The 15,346-nt window shown below is 52.3% G+C and overlaps 2 protein-coding genes across 7 annotated transcripts; both read right to left on the bottom strand.

Moving 5' to 3' along the window:
* Positions 1-56: 56 nt before the first annotated feature.
* On the bottom strand, positions 57-11,276 carry zgc:162872 (BAR_ACAPs and ArfGap_ACAP domain-containing protein). Of its 2 annotated transcripts, none has more exons than XM_023961382.2 (22): positions 10,794-11,276; positions 10,671-10,728; positions 10,136-10,255; positions 7,672-7,725; positions 7,541-7,599; positions 7,241-7,424; positions 4,704-4,748; positions 4,528-4,623; positions 4,365-4,439; positions 4,174-4,277; positions 4,051-4,102; positions 3,247-3,347; positions 3,061-3,178; positions 2,789-2,982; positions 2,654-2,723; positions 2,481-2,572; positions 2,324-2,400; positions 2,091-2,245; positions 1,903-2,012; positions 1,724-1,834; positions 1,463-1,524; positions 57-1,389 (listed from the first exon to the last, which is right to left on the bottom strand). In XM_023961382.2, the coding sequence occupies exons 1-22, from the start codon at positions 10,844-10,846 to the stop codon at positions 1,220-1,222; spliced, it is 2,160 nt and encodes a 719-aa protein (XP_023817150.1). In that variant the 5' UTR covers positions 10,847-11,276; the 3' UTR covers positions 57-1,219. The 2 variants fall into 2 exon arrangements, with proteins under 2 accessions (XP_023817150.1, XP_078785927.1); XM_078929801.1 differs by having other exon boundaries at positions 4,528-4,581; positions 10,794-11,224.
* Positions 11,277-11,971: 695 nt separating this feature from the next.
* ilkap (integrin-linked kinase-associated serine/threonine phosphatase) lies at positions 11,972-14,439 on the bottom strand. Of its 5 annotated transcripts, none has more exons than XM_078929804.1 (10): positions 14,134-14,439; positions 13,574-13,659; positions 13,323-13,440; positions 13,142-13,251; positions 12,968-13,061; positions 12,814-12,901; positions 12,614-12,744; positions 12,422-12,541; positions 12,268-12,349; positions 11,972-12,184 (listed from the first exon to the last, which is right to left on the bottom strand). In XM_078929804.1, exons 3-10 carry the CDS (start codon positions 13,385-13,387, stop codon positions 12,044-12,046), a joined length of 831 nt encoding a protein of 276 aa, XP_078785930.1. In that variant the 5' UTR covers positions 13,388-13,440; positions 13,574-13,659; positions 14,134-14,439; the 3' UTR covers positions 11,972-12,043. The 5 variants fall into 5 exon arrangements, with proteins under 5 accessions (XP_078785930.1, XP_004085814.1, XP_078785928.1 ...); XM_004085766.4 differs by having other exon boundaries at positions 13,552-13,659; positions 14,134-14,423; XM_078929802.1 differs by having other exon boundaries at positions 13,561-13,659; positions 14,134-14,423.
* Positions 14,440-15,346: the final 907 nt, after the last annotated feature.

Below are 15,346 nucleotides of genomic sequence, written 5' to 3'. Positions count from 1 at the left end.
TGACTGAAAACTAAGTAAAAAGGATAACAGAACAGTTCTACAAATAACTAGAGAAGTGAGAACAGAACTGGTTTAATGACTGAGAAAAGCTGCAGGGGGAGGGAAAAGTCAAACATCGAGGAGCACGGCGCCTTTTCACGCCACGGATGGGTGGAGCTTAGCGGACCACAGAGCTGCAGAAGACCACAGCACAGAAAACGGATACAGATACAGGCACCAATTACGATAACCGCAGGACGAGCTTCCGATAAAACACTGCCCCCCAGTGAGCAGCGTCTGCTACTGCAGGTGGGTTGACCCAGAAAGCATCACAAAAACACACGTCTGATAGAAGCACATCCATGTGGAGACTTTGCTCCTGCAGGTAGATTTAATTCTGTCATAAATACACACATCTGTAACCGGGACACTGATAGGTTTCTGTCAGACTGAACTCATTTTCCCATGAGCCCCTCAGTGCAGTGTAGCATGCTAACACTAGCGCTTTGACCTCTGAACAGACTAAAATGTTAGCATTCTGCAAACAGGGGGTAAAGAATTCCTGCTTTAGTCACAAACTTCACTTGCTAATGATGCCAAAGATTAAAAACTAACTAAACCAAATGCCCCCCCCCACCCTGAAACTTAGGATGGTCCACATTTTCATGTGAATTTTAACTCAGAAGTTTGGACGGATTTCAGTCGCTCCACGTCTTCCCTGAACGATCTGCTTGATCTGTTGAGGGCGGGGCCAAATATGTGACATCACCAATGAAACTCCAGCTGCCGAGGAGGGGGGGGCTGTTCAGGAACCACTTTATGTAACAAATTCCCTTTTTCACTTCAGAAACTTTCCTCACATCTGAAAAACCTCAAAAGTAGGTTTTCCCTCAGATTTGGTTCAGAAGTGAAGCAAACCTGCAATTCTTGACTAGTGGCCTCAGTGGTGCCCCCCCCCTCCAGTGACCGCTGGCCTCAGTGGCGGTCGGGGCATGAACTGGACTTATCAGTAAACTGCTGGCGGGGGCTGAAATGTTCAGACAGGAAGCTGCAGCTCAGCGCTCACATTTTCAGGACGTGGATTTTTCTTGACCTGACGGGACAGAAACCCGTCTTTCTTTAAACCAAAACGCTTTCCTCGGCAGAACCGAGTCTGAAGATCTCGCTCGCCGGGACCCGGAAACGCTGCGCCACCCGTCTCTCGTCTGTCCAGCTGTTACCACGGTAACCTGCAGGTCTGTCAGTCAACGTTCTTTTGAACACCGAGCTGGGAGTTTGCTCCTCTTCCTCCTTCCTGCTCTGCGTCTTCCTGGCCCCCCACGCTGAGGTGGCGCCTGCTGAGCTTTTCCGGGTCGTGCGACGCCATGTCGCTGAAGTCTCTGATGATGTCCTGGAACGTCTGGTCGTCTCCTGAGGAGCAGCGGCAGAGGTTACGGCGCCGTGTTCAAGCGTACAAAAAAGGAAACGGTGAAATCGGACTGACCCGCGGCGCCGAAGGCTCCCTCCGAGTCCCTCATCTCCTCGTTCATGCGGGCCATGCGCAGCCTGGAACACAGTCAGCGGACCTTTGAAGGACTTCCAGGAACCAGGAGGTGGTGGCTCCGCCCACTCACACTCGGTATGCACTCCTTACTTATTGCCCCGCCCCAATGCCTCTTTCTTCATCTTCATCCATAACTATGAGGGTGTGGAGGCCCCGCCTTTACATTTCTGGCCCCTCCCTCAGTCAAACCAGTATACTCACAGTGTCACAATGTCAGCATGGGCGGTTTCCACGGCGATGGCGAGCGGGTCCTGTCCGCGCTCATCCACAGCGTACTGATTGGCCCCCCTCTTCAGCAGCAAACACACCTGCCTGCGTTGACCAATCAGAGTTAGCCGAACAGACTCCGCCTCAAACCTGCAGAGCTTCAGCACGTTTACCCGGTGTGTCCGGCGGTGGCGGCGGTGTGCAGCGCGCCGCGCCCCCGCAGGTCCCGGTGGTTCACGTTGGCTCCGTTCTGCAGCAGAAACTCACAGGCCAGCAGCGACCCCTGCAGGCCGGGCGCAGAAACGCCGCGGTTACCACAGAAATGCAGCAGACGTGGCGCCTTCACCTGCGACCTCCTCACCCCTACAGCTGCTCCAATCAGCGCCGTCCGGCCCTCCTCCTCAGGAATGCTCCCGTTGACCTCTGCCCCCTGGGCCAGTGCTGTTGCCATGGCAACAAGGTCTCCCGCCACAGAGGCCCGATAGAGACGGCGTCCCGCCTCGTCCTTCTGAATCTCTGAAAGGACAGGAGACGCTTCGTAGGGACAAAGCAGGTTTCTGACACCAAACATCATCAAACGTCGTCGGGACCTACCAGCTCCGTCTGAGCCGCAGCGCGACACGAACCTCTTCTCCACGTACTTCTCTTTGATCCACGCCTCCTTCTCGGATCTGGAGGGAAAAACGCCGCATCAAAAACAACCGTTAAACGGCCGACTCTCAAGACGGAGCAGAAGGACGCGGCGGTTCACCGAGGACTGCTGGCTCCGGGTCGGACCCTCTGCTCTGAACATCCAGCCTCGTAGATCCGGTTTATGACTTCGTTTCCCAGAATGCACAGCAGCTGAGCAGAACACAGAGCAGAACATCAGCAGCAGGAGTTCTGCGGGACAGAGGAAGCTGCTCCATGGAGGGTCGTGGTTACCTTGAGCTGCTCCGCCTCCCACGAGTCCAGAGTGAGGGAACGCACTTTGGACAGGTGGACCCCGAGGCTCCTGCAACAACAGCGGGTCAGCCGGGGGGGGCAGGAGGAGGTCCGGCAGGACCGGGCCGGGCTCACCTGTGAATTCCAGAGCACTCGATGCACATGGTCACTCCCAGGTTGACGGAGGCCCAACGAGGCTCCGCCTCCCCGCAGTCGCAGCACTGCCGGTTCCCCCGGCCGCCAAGAGCCACGCCCAGCACCGCCTGTCGCGGAGGAGGGGGGCCGGGGGAAGCATCCCCTCCGGACAGGAGGGGAGGGGGATCTTTGACCTGTAAAGGAGGGCGGGTTGGATTATTCTTTGACTCTCAAATTGTAAATAACGTTTTTGTTGGAGGGTGTCATGTGACCTGCTGGGAGGGGGCCATGTCACCGCCCCCACGTCTGTAGGCGAGGTCGATGCTGCCCTGCAGGGCGCCGAGCCACGCCCGCCTCAGCTGCTCCGAGTCGGCCTGCAGCGCACAGCACCTGCACAAGCGCAGAGACGCTCACCTCCTGACCCTCAAGCAGCTGTGGGCGGAGCTTAGATGACTCACCTCTGGACGGAGAGAAGCTCGAAGCAAAAACGGCGGTCGCCGTGCTCCAGTGGCTTGACGGCGCACAGACGCAGATCCTCAAAGAGAACCGCTGGCTCCTCCTTCGTCACCATGGCAACAGAGTTTCAGGTCAGAGCGTTTGATAAACTGGCGGGTCACTGGAGGTGAATCGAGCCGCTACAACACGAGGATAGCAGAACCGGATCTACACAGAACCTTCCGATTCCTCATCAACCTGCTGGAGTCCACGATTGGACCCAGAACTCTGCACGTTTAATGGAGCGTGGTCTACCGGTCAAAGGTCAACCGGATCTGAGATGTCATCGCGTCATCAAACTCAAAGAGGTTGAGAGTTCGAGTCTGTTTTCTGCTCTGTGACCTGACAGCGTTTCATGTTTTCCGCGGCTGACCGTGAACCAAAGCCTCTTCCTGTCATCAGACCAAGGCGTTCCTGTATGACGGACGCTCCTGAAAGAAGTGGACTTCCAACAGACTCACCCTCCTCCTTCCACGCCGTCCGTTTGGCCTTCCTGGATCGTCGGGCATTGGCGTCACGTGACTAAATGACGCCTCACGATTGGTCAAAACGGTTTGATTTCACACAGAATCAAAGGTTTGATCTGAATGTCGAAATCAAATGTCGGATTTCCGGAAATTCATTCACAAGAAAGATCTGAAGATGTTGGAGATCGGAGCCTGACAGATTCTCCACGGAGAACGCCGGCCATTTACCCAGAATGCATTCACACCACAGACGGCGAGGCAGCAGGCGGATCTGCAGAACCCGGATCAGCAGCAGCTCACCTTGTGGTTCTTCCTGTAGACGAGCCGATTGTCCCTGATGGTGAACCAGCACCTGGAACGACGTGACCTCTCAGCGTTTTCACCGCCGTTTGGAGGCGCCCACATCCCCGCAGACCTCCTTACCTCTTCCAGGTCTTGGGTTTCCTCCTGGAGCGCTTGAACAGGTAACCTTGAAGGACCTGGTCGCTGCCGTGGCGTGGGCCGACCATCGGCTCTCCCAAAGCGTCCTGCACACAAACACAAGCCGTGGCACCATGGCACCGTGTCTGCGTCTGCGCAGACGCCAAACCTCCAGAGGGAGCGGGGGGACGTACCCTCTGCTGCACCAGCAGGTGCCGGTTCTCCTGCTCCTTCTTTTGAGCGGAGCACTCGGCCGACAGCTGCGACAGCTGAGGAGGACACAGAGACGTCAGAGACCGCCGTCATGAGACCGCCGTCACCGACGGGAGGACGAGCAGGAGCGGCACGGGTCAGAACCTGCACCGCCATGGTCTTCATGCTGGGCTCCAGGTCTCTGAGCAGGTCGAAGCCCTGGTGGAAGAAGGTGAACTGAGCCTGAACGAAGGAGAAGACCTGAGAGCAGAAGGAGGAATGAGAGAACGGAGGAGAACGTCATGGAGAACCTCCAGGACCAGAACCACTAGAGAACTCACCGAGTTCAAGATGTCCACCTTCTGCTGAATCCTGAAGGTGTTGAGCTGAAACACAAACACGTTCAGTGCTGCAGGTGATGAAGAGGATGAAGAGGCTGAGAGGATGAAGAAGTTCTGAAGATGAAGAGGCTGAGAGGATGAAGAGGCTGAGAGGATGAAGAGGCTCTGAGGATGAAGAGGCTGAGAGGATGAAGAGGCTGAGAGGATGAAGAGGCTGAGAGGATGAAGAAGCTGAGAGGATGAAGAGGCTGGGAGGATGAAGAGGCTGAGAGGATGAAGAGGCTCTGAGGATGAAGAGGCTGAGAGGATGAAGAGGCTGAGAGGATGAAGAGGCTGAGAGGATGAAGAAGCTGAGAGGATGAAGAGGCTCTGAGGATGAAGAGGTTCTGAAGATGAAGAGGCTGAGAGGATGAAGAGGCTGAGAGGATGAAGAGGTTCTGAAAATGAAGAGGTTCTGAAGATGAAGAGGCTGAGAGGATGAAGAGGCTGAGAGGATGAAGAGGCTGAGAGGATGAAGAGGCTGAGAGGATGAAGAGGCTGAGAGGATGAAGAAGCTGAGAGGATGAAGAGGCTGAGAGGATGAAGAGGCTGAGAGGATGAAGAGGCTCTGAGGATGAAGAGGCTGAGAGGATGAAGAGGCTGGGAGGATGAAGAGGCTGAGAGGATGAAGAGGCTGAGAGGATGAAGAGGCTCTGAGGATGAAGAGGCTGAGAGGATGAAGAGGCTGAGAGGATGAAGAGGCTGAGAGGATGAAGAAGCTGAGAGGATGAAGAGGCTGAGAGGATGAAGAGGCTGGGAGGATGAAGAGGCTGGGAGGATGAAGAGGCTGAGAGGATGAAGAGGCTCTGAGGATGAAGAGGCTGAGAGGATGAAGAGGCTGAGAGGATGAAGAGGCTGAGAGGATGAAGAAGCTGAGAGGATGAAGAGGCTGAGAGGATGAAGAGGCTGAGAGGATGAAGAGGCTCTGAGGATGAAGAGGCTGAGAGGATGAAGAGGCTGAGAGGATGAAGAGGCTGAGAGGATGAAGAAGCTGAGAGGATGAAGAGGCTGAGAGGATGAAGAGGTTCTGAAAATGAAGAGGTTCTGAAGATGAAGAGGCTGAGAGGATGAAGAGGCTGAGAGGATGAAGAGGCTGAGAGGATGAAGAAGCTGAGAGGATGAAGAGGCTGAGAGGATGAAGAGGCTGAGAGGATGAAGAGGCTGAGAGGATGAAGAGGCTGAGAGGATGAAGAGGCTGAGAGGATGAAGAGGCTGAGAGGATGAAGAAGCTGAGAGGATGAAGAGGCTGAGAGGATGAAGAGGCTGAGAGGATGAAGAGGCTGAGAGGATGAAGAGGCTGAGAGGATGAAGAGGCTGGGAGGATGAAGAGGCTGAGAGGATGAAGAGGCTCTGAGGATGAAGAGGCTGAGAGGATGAAGAGGCTGAGAGGATGAAGAGGCTGAGAGGATGAAGAAGCTGAGAGGATGAAGAGGCTCTGAGGATGAAGAGGCTGAGAGGATGAAGAGGCTGAGAGGATGAAGAGGTTCTGAAAATGAAGAGGTTCTGAAGATGAAGAGGCTGAGAGGATGAAGAGGCTGAGAGGATGAAGAAGCTGAGAGGATGAAGAGGCTCTGAGGATGAAGAGGCTGAGAGGATGAAGAAGCTGAGAGGATGAAGAGGCTCTGAAGATGAAGAGGCTGAGAGGATGAAGAGGCTGAGAGGATGAAGAGGTTCTGAAAATGAAGAGGTTCTGAAGATGAAGAGGCTGAGAGGATGAAGAGGCTGAGAGGATGAAGAGGCTGAGAGGATGAAGAGGCTGAGAGGATGAAGAGGCTGAGAGGATGAAGAAGCTGAGAGGATGAAGAGGCTGAGAGGATGAAAAGGCTGAGAGGATGAAGAGGCTGAGAGGATGAAGAGGCTGAGAGGATGAAGAGGCTCTGAGGATGAAGAGGCTGAGAGGATGAAGAAGCTGAGAGGATGAAGAGGCTGAGAGGATGAAGAGGCTGAGAGGATGAAGAGGCTGAGAGGATGAAGAGGCTGAGAGGATGAAGAGGCTCTGAGGATGAAGAGGCTGAGAGGATGAAGAAGCTGAGAGGATGAAGAGGCTCTGAGGATGAAGAGGCTGAGAGGATGAAGAGGCTGAGAGGATGAAGAGGCTGAGAGGATGAAGAGGCTCTGAGGATGAAGAGGCTGAGAGGATGAAGAGGCTCTGAGGATGAAGACGCTGAGAGGATGAAGAGGCTCTGAGGATGAAGAGGCTGAGAGGATGAAGAGGCTGAGAGGATGAAGAAGCTGAGAGGATGAAGAGGCTGAGAGGATGAAGAGGCTGAGAGGATGAAGAGGCTGAGAGGATGAAGAGGCTCTGAGGATGAAGAGGCTGAGAGGATGAAGAGGCTGAGAGGATGAAGAAGCTGAGAGGATGAAGAGGCTCTGAGGATGAAGAGGCTGAGAGGATGAAGAGGATGAAGAGGCTGAGAGGATGAAGAGGCTGAGAGGATGAAGAGGCTGAGAGGATGAAGAGGCTCTGAGGATGAAGAGGCTGAGAGGATGAAGCTCACCTGCAGACAGTAATCCAGAGCAAAGTGCTGGTAACATTTGCGCGTGGCGAGCAGCAGGTGGCTCGCCCGCTCCGCGTCGGCCGCTTTGTGCCGTGACACCTGAGCGTTCTTCAGCGCCGCCGTTTCCATGTTCTCCCCGATCCGAACAAAGTCCTTCCTGGTTTCTGCCAGCTGGGGCAGGAACCTGGGGGCAAAACACCAGCAGAAGATGGACAGAATGAAACTCTGCTGTGGTGAGGACATCACCAAGGACCAATCAGAGAAAGTCTTTGTTAAGCCCCGCCCGCCGCGGTGACTCACTGCGAGCAGAGGCTGCTCAGCTGCTGGCGGATGGCTCTCTGCGTCTGGTCCAACAACATCTGAGGAGCAGAAGCAGCACAGAGGTCAGACTGAAACTCTAATGGTCTCCAACACGTCAGAGCAGAACTCACCGAGTGGAAGCTGAGCGCCTCCTGCAGGCCCTGCTGGAACTGGTCCAGGCAGCTCTGCAGGACAGAAGTGGGGTTAGGAAGTGAGGTTAGGAAGTGAGGAAAAGAAGTGAGGACAGGAAGTGATGTCAGGAAGTGAGGTTAGGAAGTGAGGACAAGAAGTGAAGACAGGAAATGAGGACAGGAAGTGTTGTCAGGAAGTGATGTTAGGAAGTGAGGACAGGAAGTGAGGACAAGAAGTGAAGACAGGAAGTGAGGTTAGGAAGTGAGGACAAGAAGTGAGGACAGGAAGTGAGGTTAGGAAGTGAGGACAAGAAGTGAGGTTAGGAAGCGAGGACAAGATGTGAGGACAGGAAGTGATGTTAGGAAGTGAGGACAAGAAGTGAGGACAGGAAGTGAGGTTAGGAAGTGAGGACAAGAAGTGAGGACAGGAAGTGAGGTTAGGAAGTGAGGACAAGAAGTGAGGACAGGAAGTGATGTTAGGAAGTGAGGACAAGAAGTGAGGACAGGAAGTGAGGTTAGGAAGTGAGGACAAGAAGTGAAGACAGGAAGTGAGGACAAGAAATGAGGTTAGGAAGTGAGGACAGGAAGTGAAGACAAGAAGTGAGGACAGGAAGTGAGGACAAGAAGTGAGGACAAGAAGTGAAGACAGGAAGTGAGGACAGGAAGTGAGGACAGGAAGTGTTGTCAGGAAGTGATGTTAGGAAGTGAGGACAGGAAGTGAGGACAAGAAGTGAAGACAGGAAGTGAGGTTAGGAAGTGAGGACAAGAAGTGAGGACAGGAAGTGAGGTCAGGAAGTGAGGACAAGAAGTGAGGACAGGAAGTGAGGTTAGGAAGTGAGGACAAGAAGTGAGGACAGGAAGTGAGGTTAGGAAGTGAGGACAGGAAGTGAGGTTAGGAAGCGAGGACAAGATGTGAGGACAGGAAGTGATGTTAGGAAGTGAGGACAAGAAGTGAGGACAGGAAGTGAGGTTAGGAAGTGAGGACAAGAAGTGAGGACAGGAAGTGAGGTTAGGAAGTGAGGACAAGAAGTGAGGACAGGAAGTGATGTTAGGAAGTGAGGACAAGAAGTGAGGACAGGAAGTGAGGTTAGGAAGTGAGGACAAGAAGTGAAGACAGGAAGTGAGGACAAGAAATGAGGTTAGGAAGTGAGGACAGGAAGTGAAGACAAGAAGTGAGGACAGGAAGTGAGGACAGGAAGTGAGGACAAGAAGTGAGGACAAGAAGTGAGGTCTGGAAGTGAGGACAGGAAGTGAGGACAGGAAGTGAGGTTAGGAAGTGAGGAAGGAAGTGAGGACAAGAAGTGAGGTCAGGAAGTGAAGACAAGAAGTGAGGACAGGAAGTGAGGTCAGGAAGTGAGGTCAGGAAGTGAGGTTAGGAAGTGAGGACAAGAAGTGAGGACAGGAAGTGAGGTTAGGAAGTGAGGACAAGAAGTGAAGACAGGAAGTGAGGACAAGAAATTAGGTTAGGAAGTGAGGACAGGAAGTGAAGACAAGAAGTGAGGACGGGAAGTGAGGTCAGGAAGTGAGGACAAGAAGTGAGGACAGGAAGTGAGGTCAGGAAGTGAGGTCAGGAAGTGAGGTTAGGAAGTGAGGACAAGAAGTGAGGACAGGAAGTGAGGTTAGGAAGTGAGGACAAGAAGTGAAGACAGGAAGTGAGGACAAGAAATGAGGTTAGGAAGTGAGGACAGGAATTGAAGACAAGAAGTGAGGACAGGAAGTGAGGTCAGGAAGTGAGGTCAGGAAGTGAGGTCAGGAAGTGAGGACAGGAAGTGAGGACAAGAAGTGAGGACAGGAAGTGAGGTCAGGAAGTGAGGTTAGGAAGTGAGGACAAGAAGTGAAGACAGGAATTTAGGACAGGAATTGAGGACAGGAAGTGAGGACAGGAAGTGAGGTTAGGAAGTGAGATTAGGAAGTGAGGACAAGAAGTGAGGACAGGAAGTGAGGACAGGAAGTGAGGTCAGGAAGTGAGGACAAGAAGTGAGGACAAGAAGTAAGGTTAGGAAGTGAGGACAAGAAGTGAGGACAAGAAGTAAGGTTAGGAAGTGAGGACAAGAAGTGAGGACAGGAAGTGAGGTCAGGAAGTAAGGACAAGAAGTGAGGACAGGAAGTGAGGTCAGGAAGTGAGGTCAGGAAGTAAGGACAAGAAGTGAGGACAGGAAGTGAGGTCAGGAAGTGAGGTCAGGAAGTGAGGTTAGGAAGTGAGGACAAGAAGTGAGGACAGGAAGTGAGGTTAGGAAGTGAGGACAGGAAGTGAGGACAGGAAGTGAGGTTAGGAAGTGAGATTAGGAAGTGAGGACAAGAAGTGAGGACAGGAAGTGAGGACAGGAAGTGAGGTCAGGAAGTGAGGACAAGAAGTGAGGACAGGAAGTGAGGTCAGGAAGTGAGGTCAGGAAGTGAGGACAGGAAGTGAGGACAAGAAGTGAGGACAGGAGAAACAGGTTAGCAGTTGCTGCGGCTTTCATACCGTGATCACGCCCTCTTGTTTGTGGTTTGTGGAGAGCTCGGCCAGCCCGCTGAGGAACAGCTGATTGGCTGCTTTGTAGGCTTGTCCCGCCTCCACCATCTTCCCGCTTAGCTTCATCACCTGATTGGGGGAGGAGAAAGAGGTCAAAGGTGAAGAGTTTTTCTCTAAACTCCTCTGAGCTTTATTGGCTATTCTGAGTTAAAGAAGCTGCAAAGTCCAGCAGCCCTGTTTGACGCCTCAGTTCCAGTGTGGAACGCCATCCGCGTCGCCTCCTGATGGGACCGGCTGACCTCAGGAGCTCCATGACGCTCTGCTCCTGTCCTACAGGCCCACTCCAGAACTTTCCTCCGTGCTCAGAGGATGGAACAGAGAAGAAGCCCAGAAGGGCTGAAAAATCGACAGGATGCTCAAGAGCACAGAGGTAACCTCCAAACTACAGGAGGCCTTCAGATCAGCTCAGGAACAGAGACAGCATCGGTTCCACGGTTGCCATAGCGACCAGCCCATCCTTCAGCTGCAGAGGGGATGTTCCTACCTTGTGCAGCTGCGCCTCCAGCAGAGAAATGTCCGCCTCGAACTGATCCACAGCCAGTCTGAACAGAAGCACAGCCAGGTCAGCGTCACTGAGCATGCGCAGTCCGCCTGCAGGTGGACTCACCTGAATTCCGGGGAGTCCCTGACGCACTCCTCAAAGTCCAGCAAGGTGTCCATGACGTCAGCCTCTGACTGTCACCGCTCCCTCCTGTTGATAAAGTTTTATTCAAAGCTTTTCATCCTGACCGTTAGCCGGTCCGCTCGGTTCCCACGGTTCTCTGTCGGTCCATGTCCGTTCCCGCCAAACAGAGATTCGAACCGGCGTCCCGTCCGGACAAAACAGCTTAGAAAAGTAAGAGAAGCTAAACTGTCGCCGAGGCCGAACATCCGGTTCTCTCTGAGGTGCATGCACGTGCTCCACATGCGCAGTTCATTGACATGGTTCGGTTGTGCGGGGGTTCGGTTCGTTTTTGGTGCCAACAGCTGTCTCAGCAGCCGCTGTTAACAGTCAGCATCCGCTAAAGATCCGGTTTGCTTTGGATCAGACCCGAGTAGACAGATGGCAGCGCCACCCGGCGGAGCGGAGGGGAACTGAACACACCCGCCAGCAAGTAACGGAAAGCATTCTGAACCAGCTTACAGATAGATTTTTATCTCACTGTTGGGACATATCAGTGACCACGGACTGCTCCAAAAAATTAAATCAAGAACCCAAATAAATACCAGAGCTCTGCCTTTCTGATGGTCATCCATCCATCCATATAAACGTCCATCCAATTAATCATCTTCTCCCAGCCGTGGGTTGTTGGAGCAGCAGTCAGCGGCCGTCCTCACGTGGTTCCTCCAACCTCTCCTTCAGATTTCTGCTGGAACTTTTGGATTTTCTCACCTTTTAGGCGTTTGCTCTTTGAAGCGGAGCAGGGAGATCTGCAAAACTTTGAGAGAACCTCAGCAGACTTGGCTTTCATTTGCATCATCATGGCGTTCTTAAAATCAGACTCAGCTTCTCCAGCACATATTCAGTTTTAAGCTCATTGCAGGATTTGCTGCTTTTCCCCACCTGTTTTTGAAATTGGATTTTTTTCTTTTTGGATCATCGTCTTCTGCAGATGAATCCAAATGAAGTCCTTCTAACCCGGCTTCAACGTTCATTCAGAGGCTGTGTGTGTTTCCACAGGCCGTCATCGCCTCTCTTCTGATTGGCCCGTCAGTTCTCACGCCTAACCTTTACTTTTTCTTTTCTTTCACAGTCAGTAACTTTCATGTTTTAGATTCAAGGTTCTCATGGATGACTGGAGAACATCAGGAATGTAAACGAGGCTTTTATTGGAAAACAGACAGCAGGCGAGGATGATGAGGAAGATGAAGAGGAGCTCAGCAGCCGATGGATACCAGGATGACGGTGACGTTGTCAGCGCAGCCGCGCTTGACCGCCTCGCTGGCCAGCTGCTGACACGCTGCCTCGAAGCGAAGCTCCTCCTCTGTCAGCCCCGCCTTCTGCTCAACGCCAGCCTCCTGTGGAGGCAGAGGGGGAGGAGCTTCGTTTAATCGGCTTCAAAGCAGCAAACGGGAAGAATCTTTTGAGCAAGAAGAACCACCTGCAGGACGTTCAGGACAAATCTGAGCGCTTCGTCGGCTGAGAAGACTTTGAACAAACCGTCGCAGGCGAGGAGGATGAACCTGGGGGGAAGAACGGCGCCGTCAAGAGCTTCTGTTTTACAGAGGCGGTGATAACGGATCAGCAGCTCTTGCCTGTCATTGGCTGTGAGCTGACACCTCCTCAGGTCAGGCGTGGAAATGACCCCGCAGCGTTTGTACTGGCCGTCGCCGATGGAGCGCGACACCTCCAGGACTCCCAGCACGCGTCCGTCCCTGCAGGCGAACACCAAGACGGTTAGCGTCTGCCTCAGAAAGAGCCGGCCGCAGACACGTGGCGATCCGGACCTGACGGTTCCGCCCGCTCTCTGGATCCTCATTCGCTCCTCGTAGATGGTCGGGTTGTGCTCCTTGCTGAGAGCCAAAGCCAGCAGCTTCTGCTGGCCGTCCGCCGCCGCCTCCGTCCGACACATCACCGCCTGAAGACACACCAAGCTGAGGCAGCGGTTCTGAAGCTCAACCGAGAAGAACCGGACCGCGCGGCTCACCCTGCTGTCGCCCAGATTGGCCACGTACAGCACGTCATCCACCACCAGCACGCAGGTCGCCGTGGAGCCGTCCTTCCACGACGGCTTCCTGCCCACAGACACACAGGTGAGGCGGCAGCTCCGACCCGGTTCTGCAGAACCACGAGAGTCTTACTGGCTGGAGGCTTTCTTCAGGAAGTCCTCGTCTGTCTGACGGAACGTGTCCAGAAGGCACTTCCTGATGAGCTTGTCTAAATGTTCAGCGTCTCCTGAAACAAACGCCGTTCTGTCAGCCGCTGCGGCGTGAAAACGGTAACCCCATCCCAGCTGTGACCCCGCCCCCCCTCACCGGTGGGCGGGAACTTCTTTGCCAGATTGTGGTGAAGATGCTCAGCGGCAAACCGAGAAGCCCGAGCGCCGCCGTGACCGTCAAACACGGCGAAATACGAGAGGCGGGACCTGCAGAGAGGACGTGAGTCCACGTGTGACTTGAAGGTGGCGGCGTGGCGTCGTGACGACGGCGCTCTTACACGAGTTCGGGCTGCGATGGCAGGAAGCCCATCAGGTCCGGCAGCAGCACGTGAGCGTCCTGCATCTCCTCGCGCTCGCCGCGCCTCGCCGCCACGTACGCCTTCAGCTCCGGCAGACCTGTGGGACAGACAGCGTGAGTCCAGCCCCCCCTCCCCCACAATCATCCGTCCTCTGAGAGCGCCGACGAGAGAAGAGGCGAACAAACATTGTGGTGGAACAGCTGAAAACCTTCTTTACAAACTCTCTTGACCTCCACGTCCTCGCCGCCGTCCTCTCGCCTTCGTTTGGCCGTCCGCTCCTCCTCCTCATCGCTGGCGCTCGGCGCTGAGAGACGACCTGAGGACCAAGGACACCAAACGCTCAGCCATGGACCGCTGACGTGACCCAGAGAACACGCTTAAAAATGCACCAGAGGGGGTTTCACTGCACATGTTAAAAAAAAAAAAGTCATAACTAAATAATCATTAGAATCAATTCTGTTGTTTTATTATCATCCTTTGATGCCACAACTCCAAAACCTTAATTTTGAAATCTCCGTTTTGAAAACCAATAACATTACTGTTAATAAAGATTTCTATCTCATTGATGTCACTTTCACTTGTTTTTGTCATTCATATTAAATGTTAACTTTCATAGACAGGCGCACGTTTTTCGTCTGCATGTAAACAAACCTGCAGAATCTCCACGCTGCAACCGCCAAACATTAGCATCAGTGCTAACGTTAGCCGGTCCACAGCTTCCCATCCTGCCCCGCAGAACCCGAACCGGGCTGCGGTCGGTACCCGTCTGGGATACTTGGGGCCCACTTACCAGAGGTCTGTGTCGGTTCCGGAAGGTCGTCGAACAGGTCCATTTGGATGGGTTAGGTACTAGCTGGGTTAGCGGAGCTACTAGCTGCCGGACAAAACGCCCGCGAGCTTTCTTACTACTACTAGCTTACCACTATCCTCCGTCTCCGTGTGTTAAAGGTCGGAACCAGAACCGGTGTAAATGGGAATAAATGCGCTTAAAGAACGCCGGGGAGCGGCTCCGTTCAGTCCCGAGAAGGTCGACAGAGAAAGAAGACATTAAGGGACGAGCTAGCTGGGATGCCACTGCACTTCCGGTTGTTCTTTCAAATCAAAAGCGCGTGGAGAAACGTGGTCCGACCTGTGACAGTGAACGTTTGAGAACCTCAGTGACGACACGACAAAGTCTTTATTATGTGTGCTTTATTGTCATTACAGATGTCCATAGCTGTGTTAACAAGAAAACAGTAGACGTGTCTTCAGACCGAAATCCATTTTCAGAAGAACTACATGTGTCCTGATAGAAATGATGGTCATGAATAATCCAGGTCACTGATGAGCAGAAGAAGAGAGTCTTCAGGAAAAATTAGAGTAGCGATTAGAATAATGTAGAAGTAAAACGTCTGAATCCAAATAATTACTTTATTACAGGGGCAAAGGTAACTGATAGAACATTGACTGAAGTCTAATAAAAGTTTGAAGCATTTCTGATTTATTTTTGATGCAAAATGAAATTTCTATTATTCTCAGGGACTTAAATAGAAATTACAAAAATAAAATTCCCTTGTTTACTGTTTATTTGATAACAACAGTACTTCCTCTGAAACCTGGAATAAATTTTCTGAAACCTAGAATAAATTTGTGATGATGTGTGTGTTTGGGGGGGAAATCAATATCCAACCTATAAACTTTGGGCGTATTTCTCTATTTTTCTAATTTAATTTAATTTATTGTATTTTATATTATTTGTTCAACCGGTCAGAAAACAGATGTAAAGCAAAGGAGCAGAATCAGGGACCTAGTTTTTAGTGTGACTTTCAATATTAATGTATATAAATATTTATATTTTAAACATCAGCTTTCTGAATAAAGGTTTGCGTGATTTTAAGGTCTTTTATTTTTTATTTCGATTGAACAAAAACAAAGGCTTGTAAATTGTTTTTTACTTTTCGGCATTCTTAAAAAAACATCAATTTTTGTGTTTTTTTTATATTAGGTCTTCAAAGTTGTTTTTT

Source organism: Oryzias latipes, chromosome 13 (genome assembly GCF_053564925.1).
Source record: "Oryzias latipes strain Hd-rR chromosome 13, Olatipes_Hd-rR_3.1".
Lineage (NCBI taxonomy): Eukaryota > Metazoa > Chordata > Actinopteri > Beloniformes > Adrianichthyidae > Oryzias > Oryzias latipes.
Note: the sequence above shows the minus strand (reverse complement) of the source record. Positions and strands in the feature narration are given on the sequence as shown.

Coding starts and splice junctions, on each gene's coding strand:
- zgc:162872 (XM_023961382.2), bottom strand. CDS start 10,846: ATGGACACCTTGCTGGACTTTGAGGAGTGCGTCAGGGACTCCCCGGAA. Junction 4,278..4,364: donor ACCTGCTGGTGCAGCAGAGG/GTACGTCCCCCC, acceptor GTTTGTGTGCAG/GACGCTTTGGGAGAGCCGAT. Junction 1,390..1,462: donor GGGAGCCTTCGGCGCCGCGG/GTCAGTCCGATT, acceptor GCTGCTCCTCAG/GAGACGACCAGACGTTCCAG.
- ilkap (XM_004085766.4), bottom strand. CDS start 14,176: ATGGACCTGTTCGACGACCTTCCGGAACCGACACAGACCTCTG. Junction 13,252..13,322: donor CCATCGCAGCCCGAACTCGT/GTAAGAGCGCCG, acceptor TCCTCTCTGCAG/GTCCCGCCTCTCGTATTTCG. Junction 13,062..13,141: donor AAAGAAGTTCCCGCCCACCG/GTGAGGGGGGGC, acceptor CGTTTGTTTCAG/GAGACGCTGAACATTTAGAC.